Raw genomic sequence first — 23378 nt, 5'->3', positions numbered from 1 at the left:
AATCAAAAAATTAGCCAGGCATGGTAGCGCGCACTGCAGTTCCAGCTACTGGGAAGGCTGAGGAGGAAGGATCGCCAGAGCCCAGCAGGTCGAGGCTGCAGTGGCTGGGAGCGGCCACTATACTCCAGTCTGGGTGACAGAGTGAGACTCCAACTCAAAGAATAAAATAAATAAATAAATAAATAAAGTGTATCCTGAGAATGAATGCCCGCCCCATTTTAGGCTATAATATAAAGAAAGGATGTTTGATAGTTTTACCTATTAATGTGACAACTTCAGGAATAAAATCTTACTACAGCTGATAGAAACCTAGTAGTTTTTATTTCTTAAAACTGAAGTTAAAGTGCAGTTTAGTGTTGACTTTTATTATATTGCAAGTGATTCAATTTATTTTACACTTGAAAATACCTTTGTTTGGAACTTTTCTGCTCACTAGTCTTTTTTCTAGAAACAAAGTGATGACACAGGACTTCTGGAAAATATGAGACCTTAGATTTTTTAATGTAGATTTCATGTTAATGATCCAATATGAAAATATATTTTTGTTTGGTTTTTCTGTGTATCCCTCTATTCAATCTTGACTGCCAGAATCAGAGAGAAAGCATAAGGACACTTTTGCCTTGCATCTGTAGTGAAAATCTTAGCAGCAGACAGTAACTGCTCCATGTCTGCCAGATAGATGCATGAAATATGTTTTTGAAAACTACCTGGGTCCTCAAGAAAACCTTTGGTTAAAAATCATTAGCAAGCCGGGCTCGGTGGCTCAGCCTATAATCCTGTGCCTTGGGAGGCTGAGGTGAGTGGATTGCCTGAGCCCGCGGGTTCAAGACCCTCCTGGGCAACTTGGTGAGACCTCATCTCTACAATAAAACAAAAAATTAGCCGGGTGTGGTAGTGCGCGCCTGTAGTTCCAACTACTTGGAAGGCTAAGGCGGAAGGATCACCGGAACTCAGCAGGTCGAAGCTGTGGTGGCCGGGAGCGGCCACTGCACTCCAGTCTGGGTGACAGAGTGAAACTCCAACCCAAAAAAAAAAAAAAAAAATTACTGTTCTGCCCTGTTTAGTCTCAATTCCTTTATCCCCACCCTTCAAATTCCCCCTTACCCATATCCGTCTCCTGCACCTTTCCCAGGCTTTCCCCAAAGGGAAAAAACTTAAAAGTTAAGGCCTTTCTAGGTGTTCTTCACCATCAGGGAGCTCTGAAAGCACGTGCTGAAAGTTGAACAATTTTCATGGTTTTTTGGGCTCTATTCTTGGATTTTATGAAACATGGACCCACATAATGATGGGATTTGTGGAGTTTTTTTTGTTGATATTGTTAAAGGTTTCCTTGTATATAAGCTATAACTGTTTTTAAGTGCAAAAGTTCTTAGTAAAGTTACTTAGAAAAGTTTTTCTTTGGAAAACAGTTTCTCCATCTTTCCCTAGATGGGAAAAAAATAAAATTGAGAGTTCTAGATAACGTGTTGCCCTGAACAATAAAACTTAAGATGAAAAATGTGCCTCACTGAAATCATAGTTGACTCTAGGTTTTCACTGTGATTTTTGAAAATAAGTGTAAACTCACATATTTTGTGCTACCCAAGACTTAATTTCAACGTAGTTCTTCTACCATGTTTCTGAACTTTTCAGTACCGATCGGCGGGAGCAGGCACATTACTGGAAAAAAGGGTGAAACCTGTATCTTCCCATTTCTGATCTATCATTCATGTACATTTGCACAGATTTTCTGAGGGATGGAGGGGTGCAGGATGAGTGTCACAGCAGTTGCTATGGTTTGCATGGTGATGGGAATAACAGCCTTCTAGTGCTGGGGCGAGCACCAGCAGGTGGATCATTGTCAACTGGACTGTGGTAATGTGCCTCCTGCAAAGCTGAAGACAAAAGCCCGGCTGTCTTTCAGCAGCCTCTGATATCCAGTAGAACTCATGAGAAAGTTCATTCATTCATTTAACAAACGCTTGTCATGGGCAAACCTATAATATTCTATTAGAAGTATATTATGTTAGAAACACTGTAGCAAACTGAACAAATACAGTACCTTCCCACTGTCTGCTTATAGTCTAACACAAAAGCAGACATTGAACAAGTGATTACAATAAACTGAACTCCGGCAATAGTTGTGATGAGGGAAATTTACAGGGTGCCAGGTAGCAGGGAGATCTGAGCAAATCACGGGGTGCATTCCACCTACTTCACCTCCGTTGGTGCTGGCCAAGTGCAGACACAACTGTCACGTGTGTTTTGCTAGGCCAGATCCTTCCTCGAAGCTCCCAAGTGGAGTATTCAATCGTCCTCTCAACGTCTCTCCATGGATGTCTCACAGGCTCCCAAAACTAGCATATCTACGGTGGAAAGCACTCTTTTCCAAGCTCACTCCTCCCCATCTCATATGTGAACAGACCGTCTACCCAGAACCCTCAGAGCAATTCCTCCCCCTTCTGCCCTTCATCCTTGCCCACCCCCAAGACTCCTCATGTGGTTCCCTGGCATTGCACATGTGGCCCTTCTCCCCACACCATGGCCACCTCCCCAGTCCAGCTGCTCCTGATCTCAGCTGCCTCGGTCCTTTCTCTACTCATTTCTGGTACCTCCTTTCATGTTTCTGTAGCCCAGGTTACCTTTAGAAACGTACAGATGAAGTCACTCCCAGTTTTTACTCACATCACAATTCCACGTGGTTCTGTTTGGGGTACAGGCTCCAGAATTGACCTTCCAGGCCCCATGATGTGGCCCTGCCCTCTTGCCTCATCCCACTTCCTTACTACGTTCCTCTGTTTGGAACCTGCTTTCTCCAGCTCCTCCTGAACCTAGTCCATCCCCACTGGGGGATTCAGTCTGTCTTCACAATTGTCTGACTCTCGTTTTCTTATGAAATATCCTCTCTGCCCCACCCACCCAACTGTCACTCTCCCAGGATGCTGTATTTTGCTATCTTGTATCATCCAACACAACTGTAACTAAATGAAGAATTGGGTAGTTGTTTTCTATCTGCCTACCTTCCTAACCCCAAAAGAGAAAGCCCCAGAGGGCAGAGGCTCTATTTGCCTTGATCACAATGGCACCTGCTGCTTCCATAATAGGGCCGGGTAAATAGTAGGTGCTTCCCAGATGCTTCATGGTTACTCAGTACTGATGGGGTCAGACTAGTGATCAGAATATTGTAGCAAAAGCTACCGAATAACTAATGGGTATATAAAAAAGAGAAAATCTTATTGGAAAGCAACTTTGGAGCTAAGGGTGAGCATTGCCCTAGTAATGGAGAGTAATTGAGAACAGCGTGGGCTGAGGGATAGGAGTCCCAGACCAGTGATGCCGGGTGGGGTGTGGTGTGTTGCTCTGTTGCTCCATAGATTCTCTGACAGCACTACAGAAAAGCATTGCAGAGCAAGTCCCGAGTATAACTTAAGACAGAATTTATTAGATGCATGCTCAAGAGCAAGCGGGGTCCCTTAAGAGAGGGCATGTGCTTGCCTTTGACAAGAAGCTTTATGTACTTTTACAACCACAATTAAGCAGACCATGAGCGAGGAACAGTGGGCTGCTGGTATCTTGTTTGGATTACCATCTCTCAACCTTCTAAGGTCACAAGGACCTTCTAAATAATTAAGTTATTTATTGCCTAACTAGATTTGGGCTTTTCTTAGAACATCCTGTCTGTGTTTTGGGTAATTCCCTGTTGTTTCTGTGACTCACTTTACTGGTAGATCCACCTTCCAGCCTCCAAGGTGGTCACATCTGGTGTGCCTGGGTGGTGGGGTAAAGGTCATGAACAACGGATAAGAAAGATGTTGGAACATTTACCCTGTTTTAATTAAACCTGCCTAACTACTTCCTAGCTGTGCCAACTAATGCCTGCCTCACCAGGAGAGGGCACAACTGTCAAAAGTAAGACCTGCATAGAGCATCCATCATGCTTTAGGAAGGATGCCCAGGTAGAGGCGTCCAAGGTGAGATTATAGCCAGTGGGTGAGAGATCTGTAGACTACATGGAGATGTCCTTAGTCCTCCACTGTTGTTTTCCTTTGTGATCCCGACGTTGTTTGCATGATAATGTCACACCCAGAATCTGCAGTCCTTTCCTCTCTGAGTGCTTGTTGTCTGTACTCCAGAGTCTGAAAGGCTTGTTTGTAGGTTTTGTGGCTGTCTGTGACATTGGCAGTTCAATTCCTGGTGGCTTTGATCACAGGGGCCCAACCCAGTTCTGATGTCAGGCTTTCTGCAGTCAGCAGCTCTGCTACTTGCAAAGCTGTGCCACAGCGTGTCCTCCTGCCCCCCTTGTTTACAATCTCCCCCTCCTGAGGCTGCCACAAGGCAGGCGCTTTGGGGTCCCACCGATGTCCAGCCCATGCTGGAGTACAGTTTGTGGAAAGTGACTGTTGGTGCGTGTATACCACCACAGGACTCAGACTTCCCTTACTGCACGGATCCTTCTGGAAAGCTTTTTGGTGGAGGAGGCAGAGGTATGACCTTCCTCAAAATTAACCTAAAGGAGGAAATCTACAGGCATTCCTTGGCTGCTCCTTCCCCTTCCTAGTCCCATGCCCACTGGGAATTACTGATGGCTCTATCCACTCCAGTGCATACAAAACAAGGTGAATGAAAGGTACCCCCTGTATACTCAAGAAGACATACGACACACTGAGCTTTACCCAACACTCGGAATATGAGTGTATTGACCTTTCAGAGACAGAATCTGCATAACATATTGTCTGATGTATGGAAAGTTAGTGTATGTTCAACTTGTTTTGTGTTTGGGTTTTTTTTGGGGGGGTCTTAAGGTAAGAATTAGCATTTCAACCAGTCAGCTTGTTTGGTATTTACCTACCAATTCTGTCATTGTACTGGCTGGCATTGCCCTAGTAATGGAGGAAAAAAAATCTTCAGGCTAGATAGTCATATACTTCTGTTTATATATGCCACACATGAGTTGTCTACCTTACTTACTTTTTTGCAGTAGATATTTTCTTAACAGTTGGCTGCAAATTGAATTTTTAGAAATCAAACCCCCCTAGCTGCAGGAACATATCAGATAAGCTTTATCTTCCTTTCTAATTAAACATTACTAGGCAGTGACTCCAGGTACTTAAGTTTTCAAGGACCCCTCCTTCCCATTCTTTTTGTCAAGTAATTGATTTGTAAAGAAGTATTTAAGTTCCCTGGTGAGGCTTCCTGTTTAGAGAAGGTCTGCAATGAAGGTTACAAATTTGGATTTTTCAAGTTTGAATTTTAATATTTTATAATCATTTTCTCAAAGTATAGCATGTTTGTGCCTGTGTCATTTGTTTTGATGGTAAACCTAAGGCCAGACTTCCTTCTGCTGCTGGCCCAGTGGCAGGCATCAAAAGAAATATGAGACTCCAGATCTTCCTTCTAAAATAAATTTTAAAAACAATAAGAGAGCTGGGCCAGGTGGCTCACGCCTATAATCCCAGCACTTTCTCAGGGGTTCAAGACCAGCCTGAGCAACATGGCAAGACCTCATCTCTACCATAAATCAACAAAATTAGTCGGGCATGGTAGCGCATGCCTGTGGTTCCAGCTACTTGGAAGACTGAGGCAGAAGGATCACCTGGCCAACAGGCTGAGGCTGCGGTGGCTGTGAGCATGCCATTGCACTCCAGCCTGGGTGACACAGTGAGACCCCGACTCAAAAAAAAAGAGCGAGAAATCAGGCAAACACTGATAATGGTACTTTCCCAGTTGCGGGTGTTTTGTTTTCATTCCCTAAGGTTTTTGTTAGTATATGGACTCACTATGGGTAGAGGAAGACGTTGAAAGAATAAGAAAGGAGAATCATCAACACTTATGTAGCCCTCACCGTGTTCCAAGTACTGCCAGCTCACATTTAAAACAATCACAGGAGGAGGTCCCATTGCCATCCCCATTTACAGAAGGAAAGACTGAGGCTAGTATTTGCCAGAGCTGGAATTCTAACCTAAGCAGTCTGATTCTTGGGCCCATAATTAGAAAGGGGGCATCAAAAAGGACCTTGAACAGAGTCAGTGGTACAGGTCGAATTTTTAATTTTGATAAAGTCCAATTTATCACTTATCCTCTTTGACAGTTTGTGCTTTTTGTACCTATTTAAGAAATCTATATCTAATTCCGGGACACTAGGATTTTCTCTTATGTTTTCTTTCAGAACTTTTGTTATTTTAGCCTTTGCATTTAGTTCTGTGATCCATCCCAAGTTAACTTTTGGGATAGTATAAGATAAGGGTATAGGTTCGTTCTTTCTTCTTTCTTTTTTTTTTTGTTTTAACATAAGAGTATCCAATTGTTCTAGTACCATTTGTTGAAAAAAAATTATCATTTCCCCATTGAATTGCCTTGGCACTTGTTGAAGAAAAAAATATTCAATGATGTTTGTTTCAGATGGTAAGGCAGACTTTATTCAAGGTGAAGTTCATAATGATAGGTGTCGGAACCACTGCAATGGTATTTTGCAGTGAAAGATAGAGATTGGGCTCAACTTCAATACAGCCAAGGAGCAGGGTAGGGGTAGGTGGATGGGAAATTACCAAGAGGAAACAGCAGCAGCAGGAAGGGATGCTGGTTAAACTAACCCAACAGGATCCTTGCTGATGTCAGGCCCGGGTTATCATACATCACCTGGGAGAGGGTGGAGACTGAGGAACCTGATCAGACATCAAGGGTGATCAGTTACTGTCTCTGTATAACATTAGAATTGATTTGCTCAAGTTTTGAAACGGATTTTTGCATCTGTGGTTAGTGAAGGGTACAGGAAACAGCCAGAGGGGCGGCTCCCAAAATGGCGCCCAACATGGTAAAGCCACACTAGACAACAAAGGCCCTAGGTTCCGGCTTCTTCATGCACGATTCCCCTCGTGTGCGAAGTTCAAACCTGCAAGCCTCCAATCATTTCCCATGACGTAACTAGCTTTGATATACCCACCCTGCTCCCATGCCGCTCCTCCAATAAGAACCTAGCACAGCCCCTTCCAGCCCCTGCCAAACCCATAAATACACCCCTCTCCCTGCATAACTCTCTCTTGCTCTCTTTCAAACTCTCTCACTCTCTCTCCCCCTCTCTCACTCTCTCTCTCCTTCCCTCTTTCTCTCTCACTCACTCTCTCTCTCTCTCTCTCTCCCCGCCCCCTCTCACTCTCGCTCTCTCGCTCTCTCTCACTCTCTCTCACTCTCTCTCTGTCTCTCCCCCTCTCTTGCTTTTTTTTCAGTTACAGACACTCTCTGTAACAGCCCCTTTAATAAACCTCTTGGTCTCGGCCGGGTGCGGAGTCATTACTGGCGCCAAAATCCTTTCAGTTAGTAAAGGAATTCTTGTTAAAGGTGTAAGCTCACAGGTTTAAAAGAATGGAAGAGGAGATACAGCACATAAGAGATAGTAATTTTTACAAGGATGTGTGGTGATTGATTTGGCAGCTAAGAGAAGACTGGAACATAGGCATGGTGTGTGGGGGGTTAGAATAGATCAAGGAGCAAACTCATTCATACCACAGAACCTCAAGAGACTCAAGCAGGCTTCAGAGAGGATCAGGAAATGAAAATATCAGGTCTCTCTGCAGATTAAGAATACGATACATATAAAAATTGATTTGTAAAAATCTTTAAAAGGAATAGTTAGCACCCTGCCCTATGCCAATCCCCTTCTCTATTTTGTCAAAAAATTAGAAAAGTTTACTCTTGGTCAGGTGCGTAGCTCATGTCTGTATTCCCAGCACTTTGGGAGGCTGAAGCAGAAGAATTGCTCAGCCCAGAGTTCAAGGCCAGCCTGGGCAACATCAGCAAGACCTCATCACTACAAAAAAAAATTAGCCAAACATGGTGGCATGCACCTTGTAGTCTCAGCTACTTGGGAGGCTGAGATGGAAGGATCTCCTGAACCCAGGAGGTTGAGGCTACGAAGAGCCATGTTTATGCCATTGTACTCCAGCCTGGGTGACAGAGTAAGACTCTGACCCAAAAAAGAAAAAAAATTACTCTCTAGAGAAAGTGAAAGTGATATGGCCTGGAATCAGAAGCATTAGACACAACTAAATTTGAGAATAAACAAGACCTTACAATTAGACACAGATCCAAACCCCTACTTCCTCTCTTGATTCAAATGACCTACAGATGAGTTCATGCTCCCCAGAGAGGATATTGGCAAATTCCTCTCTAGAAAAACTAACCAGCCCAAAGAAAACATCTCAGATATTGAACTATGGGGATTCCCCCCAAAATGGATGCCTCTCATCCTGTAGTGACACTTCACCAGCCCACAAAATTGCCTAGACACACAGAAGTTTTGTTGTTTTTTTATTTCCAGTTAGCTTTTTAGTGTCTCACATGTAAAGATGAATGGGCAGTGAAAGATCACCAGATACTGGAGAAAAAAAATCCCTAATGTGAAAGACAGAGGCCAAAATGAAGAAACAAAAAAAGTATCGAGATAGAAAAAGATCATTCAGGGAACAAAAGAAGTCAAAAAATTCTCTGTTTTCCCCAGAGAGAGAAGAGAATGAATGCATCCATGAAAGAAAAATGAGAGGCTCTGAAAAGAGAACATTCAGGGTAATAAACAGGAATGAAAATGCAGGACCTACTGTTTGAAAATTAAGAATTTCAAGGTAGCAGTAGCATAGCGTTCCACCAAGTATAGGGCCCTTCTGAGCATGGGGACCTGTGTGACTATACAGGTTGCACACCCATGACACTGGCGCTGAGAGTAAGAAAACTCTTGGAAATAAAATATATAATAGCATAAATAATAAAATTGAACAGAATGGTTGGAAGACAAATTATGGAAATTGCATAGAAAATTGAACAAAAAGATGGGGGAAAAATTCTACAAAAGTAGAAGATAGTTCAAGGGATTAACAATGTAAATGTAGTCAAGTTCCAGAAAGACAGCAGGAAAAACAGAAGGAAATAATTCAAGTCAAGTTCCCAGAACTAAAAGACACAAATTTATAGGTTTAAAGGTTTAAGGCAAGGCACATAATTATGAAATGTTGAATTACGAAGGATAAAAATAATTTCCCAAAAATTTCCAGAGAAAAGCAAAGCAAAAAAATCCCATCATGTTGAAAGGATTGCAAATCAGAATGGCAGCAAAACCATAATGTCAGTTTAGACCAAAATTGTGATATAATTATTTTGAGAGGCTTGGGGAGAAAAGCAGGGGGTTAGAAATAAAACAAAACAAAGTCCTTATCTACCATAGTAGGAAGTCAGTTGGTTGTCTCAATGAAAACTCAGGAAATTCAGTAAGCAAAGCATGCAATTTAGAAAATTAGAGGTAAAACAAACAGTTGGGGAAAGAAAGATACTTATTTCAACTACAAGAGTCAAAGACCTTGAGTGTAGAAATTGTGGGTTGGGGAGAGAAACTACTGTTTTTTCAGTACAAACTTTGGAGAACGAGTATCTTTGTAACAACATGTGCTAATAATTTTAAAAATTAAAATTGGATTAAAAAGTAGATAAGGATTTGCCTGAGAGATGTGTGGGATCCAACAGATGTGACAGTAATGCCTCCTCTCTCTTCAGATTCTCGATACATTCTCCTGCCTGTCGTGTTACATCACCTCCACATTCACCTGCAAGAACAGAAGGACCTGATCATGTGTGCACGTATCCTTAGCAACGTATTTTGTCTCATCAAGAAAAATAGCTCAGTAAGTAAATACAGGTCATAGTGTGTAGTTCCCAACAAATGGCTTCTGGAAATAAAAGTGTAAATGTCTACAAAGAGACCACACTGAAGTGGAACCTTCTGAGACTCTCACTTTTCTTCCAGCTGGGCTGGACTTTATGCTTCTCTTCAGAAGGAATTTTTTAACCTTGTGGGATTGCTGTAACCCCAGATAACCTTGGTTCCCTAAACTTGTATTTCAAGGAAGAACTGAATACCGAGTGAGAAAAATTAGAAATCTCAAAGCCTCCTACATGTGTCTTTAATCTTGATATGATGAATGCTCTGTGGCAAGAATAAATTACTGCTTGCAAAGTGAAGTCGTTTTTGGCCCTTCCTATGAAAGGCTGCATCATGATGCTCAGAACTTGGCCATGGCCCTTGGGCTGGGTCCCATGGAAATTGCAGAAGCAAAGGACAGTCCCAGGAGACTAGGATTATCTTGCAGCAAAACCATTACTCAGCCCCAGCAGTGATTCGTGTCAACGTGCCCTACTCTTGATACAATACAATTATGTTGGAGAATGCAGTGTAAAGTGAGAAAAATCTCATGCTGGCTTTTACATGAGACAACTCAGAATATTCGTGTTCATGGCTCAGGGGGCTGATGTGAAATCCGCATATTGAGAATGTCCTGCTCCAGTTCTGTCAGTCTGCAGCTGTTAATTAAGCATTTTACTCATAGGTAACAGGTTTTCCAGAGCAGATTTTGGCAGTGAGTGGCTGAAACTTCTGTTTCTCTGCTTCCCTGTTACCTCTTTGCTACAGTTTCCCCATTTTGTCATTTATAATATCAGCTTCTGAAGATCAGTGAGCTGGAATGGGACCCCAGTGGAGGTGTTGGAGATAGCGCCCAAGAAGCGTGGGAACAGAGTTGGCATTTGAGAGAAAAAGATTAGAATCTCAGCATCCAGAAGTGTAATAAGAGGAGCCTGCATGGAAAGGGGTAGTCAACTTTTCTCCACCCACATGATCCAGCCCTCAAGAGCAACCTGGAACTGCATAAAACAAGAGTGACAGAGAGATGTTATTAGTTCAGCTTTAAAACTCTCTCTATGCAACTAAATAAAGACTAACCATTCTATGCCTAGAGTGTTTTTCCAAATTATATTTGCTGAGAGTAAAAAGTAAGTTAGAGGCCAGGCTCGGTGGCTCAGCCTGTAATCCTGCGCTTTGGGAGGCCGAGGTGTGTGGATTGCCTGAGCCCGCGGGTTAGAGAACTGCCTAGGCAACTTGGCAAGACCTCATCTCTACAATAAATCAAAAAATTAGCTGGGCGTGGTAGCGCACACCTGTAATTCCAGCTACATGGAAGGCTGAGGTGGAAGGATTGCCAGAGCCCAGCAGGTCGAGGCTGCGGTGGCTGGGAGCGACAGAGTGAGACTTCAACTCAAAAAAAACAAAAAAACAAAAGTAAGTTAGATACTTTACTACACAAAAACAGATAGCAGTGATAGAGGTGATTTTTTTTTTAATTTTCTTCTTGTCTATTTCAATTTGGAAGTTGGAGTCAGTGTTTGAACTTACCTGATAAAAAATTCAGAACTGGAACCAATTCATTTGGGGGGTTGGGGAATCTTGGTAGTTTTCTAGCAAGTATAAGAAAATTCATAAAATCCTGGCCAAAAAGTCTCTTTCAGACTCATACTTTCTAAAAGTATTATTTACAAAAAGCGGTCTTCATGGTTAGGAACATTTGTACATAGTTTTGTTTTTGTTCATTATATTCATGTTAACATAACATGAGTTACCAACGAGTGTACTTCACAAAACATCAATAACATCAGACCCCTGAACCACAAACACGGAGTTCGCGGAGTTGTTCCATGGGTAAGCCAGCATGCTATTTTTTTCATTTTACACTGCATTCTCCAGGGCAATTGCATGGGATAGTCAGTGTACACAAATCCCTTATATACAATTAGCGCATCACAATTTAGGTTTCTCTTTCAAGCCTGGGGGCTTGGATAGTGTTAACTTTGCATCAGGAAAGCAGTTCTCACTGTGGCCCTGACCCTAGGTCCACTCTGTAGCTAAGGTTACTGTTGAATGTCATTTCCTAATATTTATATGTAGGGTTTTTTTTTTTTTAGTTTTTTTTTTTTTTTGAGTTGGAGTCTCACTCCATCGCCCAGGCTGGAGTACAGTGGCATGCTCACGGCCACCCCAGCATAGACCTGCTGGGCTCAAGCAATCCTTCCGCCTCAGCCTTCTGAGTAGCCAGAACTACAGGCATGCGCTACCATGCCCAGCTAATTTTTATTTATTGTAGAGACAAGGTGTCTCCAAGTTGTCCAGGCTGTGTATGGTTTTTTTTTAATCTTTTTTTGTAGGAATAGTCACTTGTACTTAGCATAGAATTTTAGAAGATAACCAGTGCAACTCTAGTGATGAGAAGAGAGAGTGTAAGTACAATCTGAAACCTAGGAATTAGAAACTTTAAAAGCTGGATGGACTTTCAGTGAAGAATCAGGCCCGGAAAGCAAATTAGTTACCCACAGCCACATGGCCTGTTAGGACATAGCTGATGTTCTTAGTGAGTCTGGTATGCCTTCTGTGACACCACTCACCTTTTTTTCTTTTCTTTTCTTTTTTTTATCGGGGTCTCTGTCTTCCAGGCTGGAGTGCAGTGACATGATCACAGCTTACCACAGCCTTTACCTCCTTGGCTCAAGCAATCCTTCTTCCGTAACCTCCCAAGTAGCTAGCATTGCAGGTTGCTAAATTTTTTAATAGATTTTTTTTTTTGTGGAGACAAGGTCTTCCTATGTTGCCTAGGCTGGTCTCAAACTCCTGGGCTAAAGCAATCTTCCCACCTTGGCGTCTCAAAGTGCTGGAATTATAGACATGAGCCACTATGCCCAGCCATACTACCTATCTTTTTATTTTTATCTCAGGTATCCATTGTGCAGTCGAGTTGTGTACTCTTGGGTAAGCCATGAACTTCTCTGTACCTTTTGTTTTCTGTAAAAGAAAATCAGTCACTTTGGTGAAGTCCAGGTCTTCCAAGCTGTCAGATTATCTGACTCTTTGATTCTATTAATATATTTGGAAATAAGCTTTGTCTCTTTTTCTGTTAAAGATAATTTAATATGTTAGGCCTCAAATTCCTGAACACATTGTTTTTTTTTCTCTTAGGAAAAATCTGTGTTGGAGGAAATAGATGTGATAGTAGCTAGCCTGCTGGACATACTACTGAGAACCATATTGGAGATCACCAGCCGACCTCAACCGTCCAGCTCAGCAATGCGGCTCCAGTTCCAGGATGTGACTGTAAGATCATAGAGCAGATGGCACGCAGAGCAGGGCTGGTTGTGCTCATCAAAACTTAAGTCACTTTGCAAGTGGCTTGCTGTAATAATCTGGGAAATGTGGCCCTGGGAAAGTAACCTATGAACACTTCAAATATATGAGATTACCTTCACTTTACAAAGAAACTAAGATATGAAGTATGTTTATTAAATGATCTTGGAATAGTCAGGGTTTTTTATTATTTTTTTTATTTATTTATTATTATTTTTGAGTCTCACTCTGTCACCCAGGTTGGAGTGCAGTGGCACGATTACAACTCACCACAATCTCCATCTCCTGGGCTCAAGCCATCCTCCCACCTCAGCCTCCTGAGTAGCTGGGATTACAGGCACATGCCACCATGCCTAGTTAATTTTTGGATTTTTTGTAGAGACAAGGTCTCACTTTGTTGCCTAGACCGATCTCAAACTCCTGGGCTCAAGCAGTCCCCCTGCCACAGCCTCCCAAAGTATTGGAATTACAGGCATAAGCCACTGCGCCCAGCCAGAATAATCCATTATTAATTTCAGAAAGCCAACTTTGGTATTAGTTTGTACTTTACCCAGTTCAAATTAACCCATGATTTTATATCCCCAGTCAACTCGGTAGCTTTTCACTCTAATTCCATTCATCAAATCGCTTGAGGAAATGAAGAGTGAAATGGAGCCATGGAAGTCAGGGGTCCTGAGTTTTTATTTTGAAGCTTTCACAATGACTAGTCAGGATCTTTTCCAGGCCTCAGCTTCCTCAGCTAAGAAAGAGAAGCTTTGACTTGGTAAATTCTAAGGTGCTTTCAAGTGTCACTATTTTATGAGTCTAATATATGCATACTTTTGATTCATATAAAATATAAGAGAATGGTAAATAAGATATCTGGCTTTATATATATGTATGTATCTGTATATTTCTGTATAAGGAAATTTAAATTGATATAGCCATTGTGGAAAATAGTGGCTCTCCTATACATACCATATATATAGCGTATGGATGGTTCGGTTTCTCACCTTCCTCAGCAGCATTTGATGGTGACACTTTTTTAGGGGTAGAGTGCATTCTGCCAAGTGTGTAGTGAGATCTTATTGTGGTTTTAATTTGCATTTCCCTAATGGTTATTGATGCTGAACATCTTTTTACTTTTATGCATCTATGTATCTTTTTCCATGAAATGTCTTTTTTCCATTTTTAAAAAAAGTTTTTTTATATAATTTTATTTATTTATTTATTTTATTCTTTTATAAGCATGTTCTCACTCTGTCTCCCAAGCTGGAGTACAGTGACACGATCATGTCTCACTATAACCTCAACTCCTGGGCTCAAGAGATCCTTCCTCCTCAGCCGCCTGTGTAGCTGGGACTATAGGCATGCACACCATGCCCAGCTAATTTTTTTTTTTTTTTTTTAGAGATGGTGTCTTACTATGTTTCCCAGACTGGTTTCAAACTCCAGGCTTCAAGCAATCCTCCTACCTCAGCTTCCCAAAATGCTGGGATTACAAGCAAGAGCCACAATACCCAGCCTTTCCCATTTTATAATTGGATTTTTTTTTTACTGTTGAGTTTTTTATATATTCCAGATACTAGTTATTTTCAATATGTGGCTTGTCAATATTTTCTCCCACCTGTAGCTTGGTTTTTCAGGCTCTTAGCAAAGTTTGCAGAGCAAAAATTTTTTAATTTTGATAAAGTCCAGCTTATTAATTTTTTCTTTTATGGGTCATGCTCTTGGTGTCAAGTCTAAACCTATATATTAAAGGTTATTTTCTAGTTTTTATCTTGAAAGCATTATAGTTTTATCTTTCACATTTAAGTCCATTACCATTTTGATTTAATTTTTGTATGTGTCAGATACTTCTAACACCTCTGACATCTCAATGTTGACATTTATGGAGTGTCTCTTTTCATTCAATCTGAGAGCTTCCTGGCTTTTGATAGGATGAGTGATTTTCTATTGAAACCTAAACAGTTCTGAATTATAAGATGTTGGATCGTATTTAAACCTTCTGTTGTAGCTGAATTTACATGACACCATCATCAGGGAACAGGGGTTGCCTATTCATTATGGTGGGAGATGGAAATAGAAGTCTGGGTTTCACATTGGACCTCCATTGGCACCTGAGGGAAGAAGACTCTTGGGTACTGCTGGGTGAAGATGGAGGTTCTGGCTTTTTACATAATCTCTGTTGACACCATGGCATTAGTGGCTTTGTTACTGCTGAGCAGGGGTGAATGTCCTGACTCCTACTGACAGAATAGGCAGGTTAGGCTAGGAAAACTTTAGGGCTGTAGGAAAGTTCCAAGCTCATTGATGCCTGCAGCAATGGGTACAGAACCACACACACATACAAGCCTAGCTATGGGATGCTTCACACTTACCTGTTAGGCTCTTAGCAGATTGTATCAGCACTGTAGTCCAGTCTATCCAGGATGCTTGTGGTTAAGAGCTGACCACCAAGGCAAGAACTAGCTTAGAGTCCCCCTAGAGCAAGTGTCTCAATAGTCAAGGTTGACCTAAGACAACAATACCTGTTTTTACCTTCATTATAATACTATGAACATAAAATTACCCTAGGGGAGCCTATCACTCCCATCATACACCTGATGCCATGTGACACTACCAGGAAGACCCTATAAGGCCTGAAATCCCCCCCGTTCCACTTAGGGAGGAGTACCAGAAACCCAACCTAAGACTACCCATTTCTAAGAAAAGCCCACCCCAAAACCCGCTTTTCCGTACCCCTAAGTTAGAGCTCAGCAATTCTTAGATGCAGAAGCAGTAGCTTTTTGCTGTTTCTGCTCACTCTCTTTTCTTGAGAGCATACTCTGCTTTGCTTAGTAAACCTACTTGTATAATCCCGCTTTTCTGTGTGACTGTTTGCCATAAACACAAAAACCTGTTGTTGACCATCTCACGCTGGGAGCAGCATCCCTTCTCCCAGTAACACTACTAGGAATCAGTCCTACCAGGCCTCCTCTGATACCACCCCAGTAGAGAGAGAGAAGTATGACTTATTACTACCAGGTTGCGGTGAGAGTGCAAGCCCCTCCCACTGTCTCCACTGACACTCATCAGTGGGGCATGAAAGTCCTGCTCCCTATCTGGCCTTCACCGGCCCCCCTCTGGTAGAGATGTTGGGGTCCCTCCTTACATACTCATGAAAGTGGAAGTCAAGGCCCCCCACTACACCTTCACAGGCATAGGTGAGGGTGAGGCCAATGTTTTTTGTGGGGTTTAGCAGATTAGAGCAGTTACTGCTAAAAATATTGCCTTGCTAGGCTGCCCCTTTCCTGGTCCTCGGCTACAGGAATAAGGTTTTGTCAGGCTTTTTCTTTAATCTACAACCATTGGTGTTTCACAGTTGCCAGCTTCTTCTGTACCAGGTCTGGGATACACAAGGCAAAAAGAAAACCCAGAGAACTCAACAGCTTGTTCTTCCTTGGGTCCCAAGATTCCTGGCCAGTCTGCCTTCTATTCTACCTTTCAGTCTTTTTCTGTTTGTTTTCTGTTTAATATTCAGGTTTTTAGTTGTACTTAGCAGGAGGAATAGGGAGAAGTATGTCTACCCTTTCACTCTGGAATAGGAAGGAAGTTTCCTTCGTTATAGTTCTGATGGTAATATTTCAACTGTATCTTGGCAATGCAGCTCTCACATAATTCTAAAATTATAATGGCACAGCAAACAAAATCATAGCAAATGCTGGACTCAGTTAAAGACTGCTTTAGGTCAAAAACTCAAACACTTTTCAAATTGCTTCATATTGACCTGCAAGGTGTGCACAGTTGTGGTGCACCAAATCTCTGTGGGATGTACGTAGTCTTCAGGCTATCACAATGTAATAATCAATGCAATTAAGAGACTTGAAGGCAGTGAGTCAGGTTTGTGGGTGGAGTTGGGAGTAGGGCAGGCAGAGTGATCGTGTACTAAACTGTAGGAAAATCACTGTAGCAAGAGCAGTACTGTAGCAAGTGCACCTCACCCTATGGCTCTGTGGTACCCCTTGCTGTGTGAAAAACCAAACTCTCAAGGTATGCAGGATGAGATTTTCTAGGTAACATACATCTCAATTGTTTGGCATCTTTGGTTTTGTGCTTCAAGACTCTATTTCTAGAGGACTCAGGCAGACCTGGCTCGATTCTTATTCTGCCACTTTGTTGACAATATGATGTGGTGATGTTAGTCAACTTACTAGTGTCTCTGAGCCTCTGTTTCTTTGTCTTTAAGACAGAGAAAATAGCCAGGTGCAGTCTCTCATGCCTGTAATCGCAGCACTTTGGGAGGCAGAGACAAGAGGACTGCCTTAGCCCACAGGTTTGAGACCTGTCCAGGCAACATGGCAAGACCTCGTCTCTACAATAAATGAAAAAAATAGCTGGGCATGGTGGTGCACACCTGTAGTTCTAGCTACTGGGAAGGCTGAGGCAGAAGGATCACCTGAGCCCAGCAGGTTGAGGATATAGTGACTGTGAGCATGCCACTGCACTCCAGCCTGGGCAACAAAGTGAGACTGACTCAAAAAATAATAAAATAAATAAATCAGAGAAAATAATTGCTCTTATCTCAAAGTTAGTGTGAGGATTTATCAAATCTCTAGAAGAGTTTAAATAGTCTTTGGTCTAATACTCATGAAATTTTAGCCATTAGTAATTGTGGTAGCAGCAGCCATCATAGTAATATCATTATAATTGCAGAAGTGATCACTGTATTATTGCTATGACTCATTCTATGGTGAGAAATATGCTGTGGTCATTTACAGGACCTGTTCTCTCTAGACAATAAGATCTGTGTCATTTCTTCATCGTTTTCTCACAGAGAACAGGCTCTCTGAATAGGATGTCTTGACATGGTAGTCCTACATTAAGCAACCTATTCAGTCTTTGCAGACACGTATATGAAAAAGATCCCATGATGGGTAGACACACTGTGAGTTAAAGCACATCCCACAAGCGTGTCATGATGAGTTTTTCCGGTGCTCTGTTAAGTGCCATGGTTGTTATACCCTGCTCCTAGCCACACCAGCATGAGAGATGGCTTTAGCTGGATCCTAATTCCAGATAACAGAGGACTTATTTTTAAAATTTGAAAGGATTCTGCTTCTTGTTATTCTATCAACTGTTCTTTAAATTTTAAAATGCTCTCTCTAGCAAGGAAAAAAAAGAAAGCACCATTGTGATCGGTTCCTTTCAAAAATCGAATTGTCCATAAAAGGCAGATTGTATACAGCAGCACAAATGGCCATTTGCCTCACACCCTCATACCCTCTGGAGCCCTCATGAGACTCCAGAGCTCCTCACGATTTATCAGTGTCTTCTTGCACATAGTTCTGTTAAGCGCCATTTATACTGCGGGTGATTCAACTGGGCACAGACCACATCTAAGACAGATACTCTCGTGTGCTTGCCTCAAGTTTTCATGCACTGTCAGCTTGTGGTTGGGGGAGGGAAATGCATCTGGAAGAATTGTGTAAGAAATACCTGGAAGAAAATAATGCATGTGTATAAAAGGTTTTTGAAGACTATTGTATTTACCTGATACTCTTTTTTTATGCAATTACTAGTAGAAATGCTCATTATACTCAATCTACTGAAGACTTCAGAATCTTTCTTTCTTTTTTAATTCAGGAAGTACAAGTACATGTTTGTTACATGAACATATTGAGTACTGGTGGGACTTGGGATTGAGGGTGACTCATTCTGCAGATAGTGAACACTGTACCCACTGGGTAACTTCTGAGCCCTAACCCTCCTCCCCACTTGTTCCCCTTTAAGTATCTCTAATGCTTATTATTTCCATATTTATGACCACTTAGCTCCCACATCTAAGTGAGAACATGTGGTATTTGGTTTTCTGTTTCTGAGTTAGGCTACAGAATTTTTTTTTTTTTTTGAGTTGGAGTCTCACTCTGTCGCCCTGACTGGAGTACAGTGGCACGCTCCCGGCCACCGCAGCCTCGACCTGCTGGGCTCCAGAGATCCTTCTGCTCAGTCTTCCAAGTAGCTGAAATTACAGGTGCGCGCTACCATGACTGGCTAATTTTTTTATTTATTGTAGAGAAGAGATCTCGCCAATTTGCCCAGGTGGGTCTCGAACCCACGGGCTCAGGCAATCCACTCACCTTGGCCTCCCAAAACGTGGGATTATAGGCTGAGCCACCGAGCCCAGCCTAGGCTACAGAATTTTAAAGATGATTTATATTTAAGAAATTCTCATACTACAACTAAATGAAACTTGACCAATAATGGTTTTTTTATTTTTTATTTTATTAACAAATTGTGAGTCTAGCATTTTCGTATAGACGTATTCTTTTTTTTTTTTTTGAGTTGAAGTCTCACTGTGTCATCCAGGCTGGAGTGCAGTAGCACACTCATGGCCACCACAGCCTACACCTTCTGGGCTCAGGTGATCCTTCTGTCAGCCTTCCAAGTAGCTGGAACTGCAGACACACACCACTACAGCCAGCTAGTTTTTTTATTTATTTATTGTAGAGATGAGGTCTCACCAAGTTGCCCAGGCTTGCCTAGAACCCCTGAGCTCAGGCAAACCTCTCACCTTGGCCTCTTAAAGTGCTGGGATTATAGGCAGAGCCACCACACCAGGCCCTATACACATTCTTAAAATATCTTAAAAAAAAGAAAATTACGTTATGAATAAAAAATACATCAGTAAAATACTGGACAACTAGGCCTCCTAATGGGTTGAATAAGCTTGGAGTTCCTAAATAATAAGCAAATAAATAAAATGATATTTTAAAGTAGATGTTGGGATTGACAATGCCTCATAAATGTGTGAGAGATTATATGTCATGATGATAAATTGTTGCAGTGGGTCAAATACAAATAGTGAAATAGATTTGAAGAGGTGTTCACCTATGTACATTAACTATAAAGACTTAATATGAAAACCTTTTCATTGTTAAATAATGTTTATTACTCTTAGATTTGTTAAAAATAAGATGTCATTCCGCCAGCTTCAAGTTATTTCACTATTCACAGGATGGTGTGTTGAAGCAAACCATCTTAGGAAAATTAATCTAGCAGCTGTATTGGATAGGATGTGGAAAAACTAAGGGATGAAAATAGAGATGAATGGGCTTCTGCCAACTATATTTGCATTTTTATTTATTTTTTAATAAATACAAGTAAGGATTAACTACATGAGTAGGCTGCATGCAGGTGAAGTGTAAGCTTCTAACTGGCCCTCAGTCCCCTGGTAATGAACCAAGTACCCTTTGTGTTATTATGTGTTCCCCACCCTTTTGCCTCCCTCCCTCCCTCCCTAACAGTGCCCAGTGACTGCCAATCCCTCCCTTGTGCTAATGTGATTAATGTTCAAGGCTCACTTATGAATGAGAACATGCAGTATTCAGTTTTTTGTTTCTGCAATAGTTCACTCAGTATAATGGTCTCCAACTCCATTCAGTTTGCTGCGAAGTCCATGATTTTGTTCTTCTTTGAGGCTGCATAATATATACCACATTTTCTTTATCAGTCCACTTTTTTTCAATTATAAAGACATGGGGTACAAGTCAGGATTAGGTACACAAGTCATGTAAGTGAAAGTGAAGTTTGGACCTCCAACTGGTCCTCACTTCCCCTGATGTAGGATCAAGTACGCTTTGTGTTGCACACACCACCACCACCAGCAACCCTGGCAGTGTCCTGCAACTGCTGATCCCTCCCTTGTGCTTTTGTGATTAATGTTCAGGTCCCACTTATGAGTGAGAACATGTAGTATTCACTTCTTTGTTTCTGTGATAGATCGCTAAGAATGATTATCTCCAATTCCATCCAATTTGTATCCAGTCCACTTTTGATGGGCAGTCGGGTTGGTTCCATATTCTTGCTATTGTGAGTAGGATAGCAAAAAATATGCATGTACAGGTGTCTCTTTTGTAGAATGATTTGTGTTTCTCCAGGTATATTCCCCAGAGAGGAATTGCTGGATCATATGGAAGATCAATTTTTAGTTATTTAGAAATCGTCCCACTGCTTTCCATAGAGCTTGAACTAGCTTGCACTCCCACCCACAGCACAGAAGTGTTTTCTTTCCTCTGTACCCTGCCAGCATCTGTTGTTTTTTGACTTATTAATGATAGCAATCATTGCTGGAGGGTTAGGTGGTATCTCATTGTTATTTTGATTTGCATTTCTCTGATTAGAGAGGTTGAGCATTTTTTCATGTCTGTTGGCTGCTTGTATGTCATCTCATGAGCAGTGTCTGTTCATGTCCTTTACCTACTTTTTTGTTTGTTTTTTTCCTTTCGCTTCTTTTGAGTTCCTTATAGATCTTGGATGTTAGGCCTTTGTCCGATGCATAATTTGCAAATATTTTTCCCCATTCTGTGGGTTGTCTCTTTGCTCTCTTGATGGTTTCTTTTGCTGTATAAAAGCTTTTCATTTTGATGCAGTCCTACTTGTCTAGCTTAGCTTTTATGGCATTCCCTTTTGGGGACTTGGTCAAGAATTTGTTGCTTACTCTGATGTGCATAAGGGTGTTTCCTACATTTTCTTCTAGGATTCTTATAATTTGAGGTTTTATGTTTGGGTCTTTGATCCATTTTGAGTTGATTTTTGTATAGGATGATAGGTAGTTTAGTTTTATTCTTCTGCATATGGTCAGCCAGTTTTGACAGCACCATTTATAAATATGGTCTCCTTTGCCCAGTGATTGTTTTGGTGGCTTTATTGAAAATGAGTTGGTTGAGTTCGTGTTTTGCATCCAGTATTTCTGTCCTGTTCCCTTGTTCTATGTGTCTGTTCTTGTAATACCAGGTTGTTTTGGTTACTGTAGCCTCATAATAAAGTTTAAAATCTGGAAGTGTGATACTTCCTGCTTTGCTCCTTTTGCTAAGGATTGTTTTGGCTATTTGTACTCTTTTCTGTTTCCATATGAATTTCTGTCTTGTCATTTTCAGTTCTAGATTTACTTTTTTGTTTGTTTGTTTTGAGTTGGAGTCTCACTCTATCGCCCAGGCCAGAGTGCAGTGGTACACTCATGGCCACCCCAGTGTCCACCTGCTGGGCTCTGGCGATCCTTCTGCCTCAGCCTTCCAAGTAGTGGGAACTACAGGCATGTGCTACTACACCCAGCTAATTTTTGTTTTATTGTGGAGATGAGGTCTCACCAAGTTGCCCTGGCTGGTCTCTAACCTGCAGACTTAGACAATCCACTGTCCTCGGCCTCCCAAAGTACTGGGATTACAGGCTGAGCAGCCGACCCTTGCCGTATATTTACATTTTTAAGTCAAGGTATAATTGATAGAGCAGTTAAAAAGTATGGACATTTCTTATCAAATGATATTCTATTATACTTATTTATATTTGAATTATAGCTCAAAAACTCAAGTGTATTTTCTCTGTAAAATCAAATCAATCTGAGCAGAAGAAAGAAGAGCCACTGAGTACAGACTTCTGGAGCCAGAAATACCAGAGTTCCCATTCCAGCTTCACCATTTCTAGCTGTGGATTTTGGGCAGATTTCTAAACCTTAACAGATAATCTCCTTTAAAGGAAAGTTGATAGTGTCCACCCAACAGGAACAATCACCACAATTAAGATAATGAACATCCTGTTCATCATTCTCAAAACTTCCTTGTGGCCCTCTATTCCCTCTCTCTTGCCTCTCTCCACTACCTCATCCCCAAGCAACTGCTGATCTGCTTTTTATAGTAACTTATCTGTTAATACATATAAATTTGCATTTTCAAGAATTCTTTGTGAATAGAATCATATATTACATAGTTATTATTTGGGTGTTTTGGGAGGACAGGGGCAAGGGGTTCTGGCTTATTTCACACAGTATGATTATTTGAGTTCCCTCCATGTTCTTTTGTATGTTAATACCTTATTATTTTTTATTACTGAATAGTATTTTATTGTATAGATATACTGCAAATTTTTTATTCATTCACCTGTTGGTACACATTAGGTTGTTCCTGGTTTTGGCTATTGTGTTCCATTTATCTCTTTTTTGTTTTGACACCAATAACACACTATCCTTATTACGATAGCTTTATAATAAATCTTAAAGTCAGAAAGTGTAAATTCTCTGAATTTGTTCTTTTATTTTCAAAGTTTTTTTGATTGTCCTAGGTCCTTTGCATTTCCACATGGAATTTAAAATCAGCTTGTCAATTTTTAACCCCCCAAAAGTCTACTGGGATGTTGAACCTGTATATCAATGAGGCAAGAATTGATGTATTAACAATATTAGGTATCCCAATCCATGAACATAGTATATCTCTTCATACTCTCCCTTTCCTTTTTTCGTTTCTCTCTTTCTCTTTCTCTCTCTCTCTCCCTCCCTCTCTCTCTCTCTCTCTCTCTCTCTCTCTCTCTCTTTCATTTTTGAGTCAGGGTCTCACTCTATTTCTCAGGCTGCAGTGCAGTGGCACAATCATGGCTCACCACAGCTTCAAACTCTCAGGCTCAG

At 41.3% G+C, this 23378-nt stretch overlaps 1 protein-coding gene across 1 annotated transcript in view; it reads left to right on the top strand.

Moving 5' to 3' along the window:
- DOCK4 (dedicator of cytokinesis 4) overlaps positions 1-23378 on the top strand; it is a 534984-nt gene that overhangs the window by 406117 nt on the left and 105489 nt on the right. Inside the window, exons 24-25 of the mRNA XM_021715022.1 lie at positions 9517-9644; positions 12800-12934. Of these exons, the coding sequence (XP_021570697.1) occupies positions 9517-9644; positions 12800-12934 (263 nt within the window). The remainder of the gene's footprint in view (positions 1-9516; positions 9645-12799; positions 12935-23378) is intronic.

Source organism: Carlito syrichta, unplaced genomic scaffold (assembly GCF_000164805.1).
Source record: "Carlito syrichta isolate Samal-C Ts95f unplaced genomic scaffold, Tarsius_syrichta-2.0.1 Scaffold306577, whole genome shotgun sequence".
Lineage (NCBI taxonomy): Eukaryota > Metazoa > Chordata > Mammalia > Primates > Tarsiidae > Carlito > Carlito syrichta.
Note: the sequence above shows the minus strand (reverse complement) of the source record. Positions and strands in the feature narration are given on the sequence as shown.